Raw genomic sequence first — 10275 nt, forward strand, 5'->3', positions numbered from 1 at the left:
ATATATGAGTAGAGAAAAAGGGATATGAGTTTAAATTGTGGTTTGCGGCTGATTACAGTTTAAGTCGGCGCATCTTTGTATATAAACACCGCACAAACGAAAGAAAATGATAATCAGAGTAGTTAAGGTGGTTGCGTCAATTTTATGGCCTGATACTTGCAAGAAACCTGCCTTAGGATATGCACACTAGTAATTAAAGGCAGTCCAAATGGTACTTCGAAATAATAAATTTAGCATTGTCATACTATTATATGAAAGATTGTTGATAGCTTACGATTGCCCCTTGAAAAACGGGGTTAGCGAATACTTTCGAGTGTATCATCGATCGCGTGAGGAGTTTCGAGCTTTTGAGATCGTTAGGAGGAATCGGTGGTGGTTGTAATTTACAGGTCACATATAGTGGTAACAGGTGCTGTGCTTAGTAGCTGCTTGGAAATAGCTCTTCATCTTAGGTTTAGAGAGAAAAAACGAGATCAATATTGAGATCAATGATATTTATACAGAACTGTTTTTATGACTATGGATGAGTGCAAATTGCAAGCACGCCCATCACAGTACAGGTGAAAAATATTGTTTTATGTAAATATATAAACATGCTGAGGAAGTATTTAAGCAATGACGATGGCCATCTTTCTTTTCTTCGATTTTAATCAATAGAGAATACAATAACAAGCGAAAGTGATTTTTTTGGTTAGAGAAAATCAGGTTCGAGTTTATTAAAATTGTACACATATTTTTCTTAATAGCAAACAAAGTTTTTCAAAGGTGTGAGCTTATATTCGTTCTGTCTGCTATGTCAAAAATGCCATTTTTGTTTTCTCAGATAAGTCAATACGACAATGTTTTTGTTCCACTTTGATTGAAAACTCTTTTCACCGAATTGATTTGAGTGTTGGTCTTTTCTTTTTATCATAGTCGACCGTTTTATCAGAGAGATTCGTTCCTCAGGTGCGTGTAGCTTGAATACAGAATTTAAAACAAAGACACAAATTTGTGGAACATAATATAATTTTGATACACTCTGCATATTTACATAATAAACAATGTATATTTTTTTAGTTTATTTTTAATATCTTGCCCATTCTTCTGTTATAGAGTATATTTAGCAACATTACATAAGACTTACATATACTTGAATTTTTGCAGGAATGATTCAATCACGTATATAGGGTCTAAATTATCGTTAGTTATCCTTTATTTCTATAACCGCATCTAAACAAAAGCAGAGATTTAAACGAGTTTTTTTCGGGAAGTGTTATCTCCGATGGTCACATTGGTTATAGCTATCCATCGCAGTTACATTTTCGATTCGGGACTTCGACCACTAACTGAATTGTTTTTAATATAATTGTTCTTCAATCCGCTAGTAATTCAATATCAATCGTGCGTCAAGCGATATTGGCAGGTGTAAACGCGCTGAACTAATTGGTTAATCATCCAAATAAGTTGAATACAAAAAAAATTCAACGGCTTAAAATATTAGGCTGATAGCAGGACAAAGGTTCCAAAAAATGCAAAAGGTTGTGAAAAACGTAGAAAATGTCAAAAAGACTAATTATTAAAATTTACCTGAACGTCCATATTAGAAATTGGTATTCTCCTATCTTAAATGGCTCTTAATAAAGATCTTTCTTGAATGTCTCAGAGGCCCTATGAGAAGTGACCGTAACGCGGGTCGTTGGTTTGGATCAAAGAAAAAAAAAGCTTTTTTAGTGAAGATTGGTCAATTGCAAAAACCTTTGATAGTAGTTGATCTTTGCTCAGATATCTAAAACGACCCACCATTGTTTGCCATAACGAGTTTGTTGTTTTACGCTAGAAAGTACTGGCTTTTAGGGTCTGGTACTAGGAGCAGCAAAGGAACGTATGTGTATACGCCCATCAAAGTTTTGCCTAATTTGAATGCACCAACCAATAAGTGTTTTCAAGAAAAGTGGAGAAGGAAGTGCTAAAAAATCGGGTTCATTACAGGGATTTTGAGCGCAAGAAAGATTCTCTATTTTATCATAATCTACAATTGGCGAATAGCGGAATATAGTAACTATTTTTTATCCTTTTGACGGAAACACAAACTGTCATAAGAGTAACTGCAATTTTTTTTAATAATTTGGTCTTATAGGAGAAAGTTAGTTCGAGCAGACTCAAGTAAGCGGTTTTTAGCTTTAAGGAGTTAGGAACGGTTACTCCGGAGTTGAACCGGGAAAAGGCGCATTATGACGCATTCCTACAGTTGCAGATTTTTTTTTCATCGCTGGATAAAAAATGAAGAACAATTCTGCACACAGTATCCGTAACTTCGTGAGTGAGTGTAATAATTCTCCTGAATTCGGTCTCTTTGCATTCGTCCTTGACAGCCATATTTATTCTGCATAGAGACTTTTTTTTAAAACTGGCAAACAGAGTTGTTTGAATTTATCCCGCGCATCTGTTATCTTTCACCGAAAACACGGATTTAAAACTAGGTTTATTGTTGGGGATCCATTTTTTTACAGAGAAAATGTACAGATGTGTAGTATTTCGAAAGAAAAGGGCTTCTTCAACAGTATGGATAATTATATCAAATGAAGTTTTTTTCCGGCGTCCCAAGTGTGCCACGCAAACCTTTTCTCTCTCACGCATTCACGCTTTTTTTTTCGCTGTTAATGTCTTCAGAAAAGAAGCAGCAGTTCTGTAGCTCGTATATACAATCAGGAAATTTCACATGAGCATTCACTAATATTGTACTGCTACGTGCTATTTTTTTTTTGTTGTACATTTCTTTTGTTTTCATTAAAAATGCCCAGGCACATGAACAGTCCACAAGAGGGTCTATTTGAATCCCTTGAGGCGAGCCAGCATCGCCAATTAAATGCCCGGTTCTACACTTTTGTGAAAAAAAAGTATCTTTGAATGATCCCCACCAAGAACCTACTTCTTCTTCTTAATAATCGAATAAGGGGCCCGTATTTGAACGATGCCGGACGGGTAAGTGCTGAAATACGGTTGCCAGGGGGCTGAGGCGAAGGCGATAGGTTGGGCCCAAACAATGTTGATGGGCTGCGCAGGCGCGCGCTGGGTCGTGCTGGGGGGGTTCGGGGGAAGGAAATCGCGAGGCGGATGATGAGGTGACTGCAATTCAATGCTGCGTTATTACTTAAGTTCAGGAATACGTTTGAAAATGGTATTTGACTTAAAAAGAACGTTAATCGAACGTTAAGCGACTATCATTGTATGCATCAATAGTATTGTCGTGTAAATAAATTAATACATGTAGAATAAATGTAGTGGTCAAAATTCACCAAAACATGGATTCATTGAATATGTTCTGGTTAAAATGTAAAAAATCCTGTGTACAAGTATTAGTAAAATCAAATTAATAAATGTTCCGTCTCATTTATTAGGTGTTCACTATGTTTTCTATGTGTTCAGATGTGACTAACATTGCAGTGGAAGCTAACACTGCCATATAATTAAATAATGAAATATTATGCGCAGAAGACAACTGACATAGTAGACACATTAAACGATCGTCTCAAGCATATAGATTCATCGTATGTAGGCATATATTTGCTTCTTTGAACGACAGGGCTGTCAAACGAGAAAGCAATCATCGGCATACATTACCGTTCGTCTAAAGCATGATACGCTTTCAAGTGAAAAACGTTTGCAGCGCCTCCCTTGTCAGATTATAGTGTAAAGCACTTACACGAGGCTCATCCGGATCACCGGGGGATGTTGCAATGGGAATTAACGCAACAGTTTCGACAGGTTGTTGAGCTGTGGGCAGGCGCGACGTGATATGAGTTGGCGGCCTGGTGTCCTCAATGAACGGCTTTTTTTGATCAGACGGGGGCTGTTGTTCGCCGATAGCGCCGGGTTGAGCGTCAGGTGGTCGTGCAACAGGAGTAGTCTAAACAATGACAAACGGTGTTTAAGCTATTTGATTTTTTCCAACAAGCACGCCTCACCTTTAGATTTTTTTTTAATACTTTATTGCATTTGATATCAGCTTGCAAGGATTGTTACATTTAGACGTATGCGTTTTGTCTTAAAGGCAAAAATCTCCACCAACATGAGAATGATTGACACTGGAATAAGGGTATCACAGCTACATCTATTACTGAAATTAAGGCTTTTAATAAGCACGAATTAGTACTCGTATACAGTGAAGTGCGAGGACTACGGCGCATGCTAACGTGCTGTCTGAAAATGTTATCTTGAATATCTGGTTGCTGGGCGTACACAAACTCTACTGGGCCGTCCGTTAATTGTCTAATTGTAAGAATTATAAAATAGATGGTAGTTTTTGCCTGGTCTTTTTCTGCTGGACCGAGGCAGTTAATCACATAACTTGCCTTATTTTAACTATTTGAAGTAAGGTCATACCGGTTCTGCTGATGAATTCCATTGCACGTCGGCAGGCGCGTCATCTCCTGTTCCAGGTTCATTCGTGTTGATCCGGGCGCGGAAACCGTCCGCATCAGCAATATATTCCACAGTTCGTCGACGGCCGTCAGCTAAGGCAATTGTGTAGCTACCTGCAAAAAGCATGTAGTGATTTAAGGCTGAAAGTAGAGGTTGCGACGAGTGGTAAGCGTCCATACATTCAACGAGCAATTACGAGTAATTGGAAATTGTATGCAATCACTACTTTTCGTATCGAAAACGACCGTTTTGACAGGCGGTGCTTAGAGCTTCCTATGCCGGTATTACTAATCCGGTAATAGGCTGTTTTTCTGAGCCACATCACACATAGCACATATACTCTACTACGAAAGCATTACAACTATACAAAAAATGACAGTTTATGAATATATTCCATGCGTTCCCAAATCTGTATATACGCCTAGTGCAGCAGGCTATTCGGCTAAGGCCAATCAGCAAGCGCATGTGCTATCCGCATGTAGAATGAGCATGTACGTACGCATATCAAAGCTAAAACCAGCGGGAGATTAGGATCGTCGAGAAGGTCTTTTTGCGAAAAGCGTTGCGATGTGTACAAGGTCCCCTGGACATGCTGGTCTGTGCATCTGTCTATCAACCGGAGTAAACATGCTAAACGTGGCACAGAATTGGTCAGTACCATCCTTGCATATAGACCGATTCTCCTACTTGCAAAATGATCTATAGGTTTCGGTATCTTTCGCCTGGCGATCTTTCTAATACAGTAACCTGAGGGAAATGGTCCTTCTAACGGGGCGAACTACTGAGAATAGGCGGGTTAACGTCACATTTTTGGCTCAATATGATAATGGCCGCATCTTTGGCTCAACGAAGGTCCAATCAGAAAAGGTCAGTAGTAATTCTCTGTGTTTCTACTCTGTTTATGTATTGGAATAATTATTCGTCAAGCCGACTTACGAATAAGAAACACATATTCAGCACTGAATTGTCACGATCACTACCCTGTTATTAATATCGCTACGCTCGTCTACGTTATTTACCGTAATTATAGAACGAGAGGGAGAGAGAGAGAGAGAGAGAGAGAGAGAGAGAGAGAGAGAGAGAGAGGAGAACATTTTATATGTTTATGTCAAGCCCGTGTTTCAGTACTGTGTTTGCTACTGCTTGTAAATCTGATTATAATCGGCCGACGCTATCACTTTGGATATCTTTCGTATTCACTACCGTCAAATTTTCAGTGAGTGAAATTTAGGGCTAACGAATTGGCATTCGGCGTGCTTTTTCGTCTCATTCTGTGATCCTGAGACACTTTCAGCGCTTTTGAAGCCAGAAACGAAATCCATGCTTCTGGCATAGAAGTATCGTTCATCCGTGTGGGGCTTTTCCGTTTAAGTTAAATAGTTGTTTCCACATAAAGAATGGCTATTCGCTCATTAACTTTATGGTTTTTACGATGGTATAATATGTTGATGATATGATGGATATAGTAATATTCTACCAATCACTTTAGGTTCGTCAAGCTAGCATCCAGATCTCACTGGCCGCTGTCCAGATGCCAATAATTTTGTAACCAGAAAAAAAGACGAAAGACGAGATCGATGTATACAAGAAATTTGATGTTGCAGGCAAACTGGACGCGATCATATCGCTGTCTGTAAAAAGTTTGTTTTTTTTGTAAATGTAATTATTTTGTTTTTTCCTGGCGTACTTCGAAAGTTTGCGTTTCGATCCGGTTAAGTAAGCGATACAATATACCAACAAGTTGCAGAATATTTATTGTCTGCCTTTAACGCCAACAAAATATTTTTTAGAGTTGCCTTGGAAGCTTTCGTTTACTATGATTACACACGATTCTTCAAAAACAAAAAAAAACAAAATGAAAGGTAATCAATGTAAAATGTCAGGAAGGCATGGTCGTAAACGACATCACAATGGAGCATTCTCACGTTGGCAGCGACGTTCGCTTAACAGCGGTAAACCAAAGCAATTCGAAACGAAACAATCCAACAACGAATTGAGTATAATTAGAAATTATATTATAATTTTTACAATTTTTTTTTAATGTATTTAATGATAGTGCAGATAATGATCGCCAGCCTATGATAATAACAGCTGCAAACTGAGATAGCCAGGGCATTAAGATTCAACTGTTTTAAATACACGCACGGTATTTTCGTGAATTTGTGAAAAAAAATAAATATATAATAATAATACGAATATAATTCCTGTTATTAGTACTTCACTAGAGTTAAATATGTTAAAAGCATACTGATGTCTGATCAGTTTGCGGCTAAACAAACGTGAATATACGTTCAAATCTAAGTATTGGTATATTTCTCAAGTAATTAAAAATTCAAAATGACAGTAACATAAGGATCTTTACAAGCGAAGGTCCGTACGACTACACACATACATGGTGTTTAACAAAAAGCGTACAATTATACTACTGTGAATCACCTAGCTACGCCATATTGAGATACCTATATAAAAAAGTGCTTTTTGGCGCGTTCATTCCCTCAGAGATTTCGGCGTTTCGAAATTTATGTGTTTCTTCTAATAATACAAATGTCTTAATAACAAAAAATCTGTTACCGCAGATCTTGCGGCTGAAGAAAAACGGATTGTTTAGGTGTGGATTTGTTTGTTTTTGACAATTTGGCTTTCTTCAAGACTGTAATTTTTTCATGTTAAACATGATGTCATCTCGTACGTAGTTTATACAATGACAACTTAGCTACTGCGAGTTTCCATTAGCATTAGAAAGTGTTAAAAACCGACATGGTCTAGACGACATGTCCAACAGTTTTTTTGTGAGCCCTATTTGTGAATGATTCACTATACATATGGTGATAACACATGTGGAAGTTCTTACTGCTCACGAGGAACAAAGGCCGGTAACCTTTTTTTACATGTACCCGGGCGGAAAAGGCAGTACAATCGCTAGCCTTCCCAGAAGTCCCTATGAAATGCAATGTTCAACAACCATGTACAAGCAGGTAAATAAATAGTACTACACAACGAATGACCAGCCGCTCTATGAACCCCACGTACCTGTTGACCTAGCAATGAGCCTCAACGTCCAAAATGCTAGATATTCATCTGGGATGATTTTAGTAATTTTATTTGTGTTTTGTCATTTCCGTAAGCAATCGCGCACTTAACTAAGTAGAGATGAGCTTATCGATAAGAGTTAAAATAAAACCACATCAAATTAACGTTCACCTGTAATTGTACCGTTGGCATCTCTAGTCTCCTGACGCGAATGTCCTCCATCTTCGGCCTGAACGTCGTAAGAGAATGAGTAGGCCCCCTCATTGAATGGGCCGTTATTTTGGACTGAGTTACCTTCGAGATAGGCGTCGTTTTCACGCATTGACCTGCCAACTGTCGGAGAAAATAAATTATCTTCAAACGCTGGAGCTGCGCGCACTGGTGGAACAGTCCAATGTAACCGCGACGGAGGAGCCGCTTGACTCGCTGATAGGGCGGCAACGTATACAACGAAACCTAATTGTAACTAGTAATAGAGATAATGTAAAAAAATGTATGCCATTAATGAGGTGTACACGACATTTGCGCCTGAGAAAAACTACTCTTTCCAAAGTTTTGATTCTGTCAGTGTTTTTGTAAAAACATAAAATGCGTTCTAAGATGTTCACTTTAAAGGCGATAAAACATATTTATATATTAAGCCGATTATTCATATAACGCTATTCTTATAGCACACAGTTGCGCTATCGATAAAGATTAAAATTAAAGAACAACGAAACACGCCCCACTGAAATGCGATGAGATACTCAAAAATGATATTACTTCACACAATGACAAATTAGCTGAACCATGTTACCGATAATTGAAGATTATGGAGCTAAAAACTACCATTTCCGTGTCCAGATTGGCGCATTCTGTCTGGATTTTTATAATCGAAAATTTTGGCAGAGATTCGGTGGAAACTGCTCGTAATACAATGATAATTTCAGAGCGATAGGTGCACATGCGGCTACACAAAGTGTGTGGCTTAGATTCTGCATATACTTTTTTTTTTAAGATTTTTACTAAAATGTTTTCAATTTCCAGCTACTTGGTCCATTAGGGAGATGCGCCCAACAGATCAGAATAGCATCCCTTATAATAAATAGCAGCGGCTGTACAGTGATTACGGTTATATTAGCTTCTAGCAAAAGCTGAAATAAGTATATATAAATGGCCTTTTATCAAATGGGTGCAAATTTCATTGCAACGTTTCATCTTTGCACATTGGCCTGCGTAGCCTTTTTCTGCTCACTTATTTCATTCGATACCAGTTTCTGCTTAATTCATAGGAAACTGGGATGGGAGATGTGTGTAGCTGAGTTCAACCTCCGAAGGAGAATGGAAGTCAGTATAGACATCGTTGCTTTTTCGAACTTATTGACCTATTTACTCAAGTTAATACCTAAAAGTGACACTACAACTGTAACTGACCGAACAAAACACAGTGATTCTATGATTCACTAGACGTTTGTCTACTTAGTCGAATTTGATCGAGAGTTGACATAAAAAAAACTGACCCCATCTTCACTGTGGTCTAGGAAATGTAGGGAAGTTCGACTGAAATTCCAGCCGTAGCGCTCATGAGCCTCACTGAGATCGATATATATTTCCGTCTTAATTGATACACGGTAGGCTTATTCATGTCCGGTGTGTTTTCCTTGCAGCTAACACTCGCCCTGCTAACTCGTCGTGTATTCACTATGGCAGTTCTGTGATGATACTTGTCCACATTTGGGCACAGGCAATCATAGGAATGACTAAATTTTTAGGGAAGGGCATTTCTCACTAACTAACTTCTTTTTTGGATAGATTTCTAGTAGTAGCCGAGGGGAGGCTGAAGGAGTTGACAGGCGACACTCACCTTATTTGCCTTCGCCATTGTTCCGAATTGATTGTATAGCCGCTTTCCGCAGATACCAGCATCCACACGACACAGAGTAGAGTTACGGTCGAAACCTTTGGCGTTTCGAAGTCGGTCGAGGATGAAGCTACTCTGTCACTCTAGCCGCAAATAGGGTTCTTATTTGATTTTTACGGAACCCGCTTTCTCCTCTCCGTCCAAAGTCGGAAAGGAAAGGACTCAGACAGATCGCAGCGTCCTCACGGGCTCTGGAAGTGGGCGGCGCGGACCCAGCGTCTCTGAAAGAATCAAAGATTTCGGCGCCTTCCCTTTCCACTGCGGTGGCAACTCCAATCGTCTCCGAAAGTAGATGTGCATAAGGACACCGCAGAGCCACGGATGAGCTGAAAAATTAGAGGCAGTTATTCCGATCGTGCTTTGTAAAGTTCCAAAACGGTTACTAGTCATGATTATGTATCCACCCATGAAAAAGTGGTCGTTTGATCCGTTACAGACAACTTTAAAACGGTCGAAGTTTATTAGCGACTCTAATCGTTCATTTGCGTAGCTGGCTAAAAAGCATGTAGGATCGTTGCGCGGGTGATTCGGTGCGTCCTAGCCATTTTTTAAAAAGAATCAACTAGATGAATTCAGGAGCTGTTATAGTGATAGATATAATCAGCTGAAGGTGAAGGTGAAGGTGAAGAGATTCGTATACATTACTTTTCTAGGTAACTTAATTACGATTCTAAATAATAAACTATAACACAAGATAGAGCTGATACCACTTGCAATTTACCGTTTATGAATGTTAATTGAATAACTTTTTGAAAAGCCCAGTTGCTCTTGATAGTGGAACGCGTCACCTTTTTTTCGTCGAGTTCATCACACTGATAATACTGGAACATTCTGTAGATCAAACAACTAGAGGTAATCATGGTTATACAGAACTTCTCCTAAAGATTCCGTATGGCAGGTTTAGGTTATATGGGCTAAATTATTCAGTTCGATCGCGCTCA

General features: G+C 38.8%; 1 protein-coding gene and 1 long non-coding RNA gene across 2 annotated transcripts; one reads left to right on the forward strand and one right to left on the reverse strand.

Annotated features, from left to right (window-relative positions):
- Positions 1-1164: 1164 nt before the first annotated feature.
- On the reverse strand, positions 1165-9634 carry LOC111254543 (uncharacterized). Its single transcript, XM_022815486.2, has 5 exons — positions 9278-9634; positions 7606-7900; positions 4366-4517; positions 3686-3889; positions 1165-3108 (listed from the first exon to the last, which is right to left on the reverse strand). Exons 1-5 carry the CDS (start codon positions 9293-9295, stop codon positions 2908-2910), a joined length of 870 nt encoding a protein of 289 aa, XP_022671221.1. The 5' UTR covers positions 9296-9634; the 3' UTR covers positions 1165-2907.
- Positions 5065-8617, forward strand: LOC147754606 (uncharacterized). The gene is made up of 2 exons (XR_015317600.1): positions 5065-5271; positions 7633-8617. It is a non-coding gene; the product is annotated as an uncharacterized LOC147754606 (long non-coding RNA).
- Positions 9635-10275: the final 641 nt, after the last annotated feature.

This window comes from Varroa destructor, unplaced genomic scaffold (assembly GCF_002443255.2).
Source record: "Varroa destructor unplaced genomic scaffold, Vdes_3.0 BEIS01000007.1, whole genome shotgun sequence".
Taxonomy (NCBI): domain Eukaryota; kingdom Metazoa; phylum Arthropoda; class Arachnida; order Mesostigmata; family Varroidae; genus Varroa; species Varroa destructor.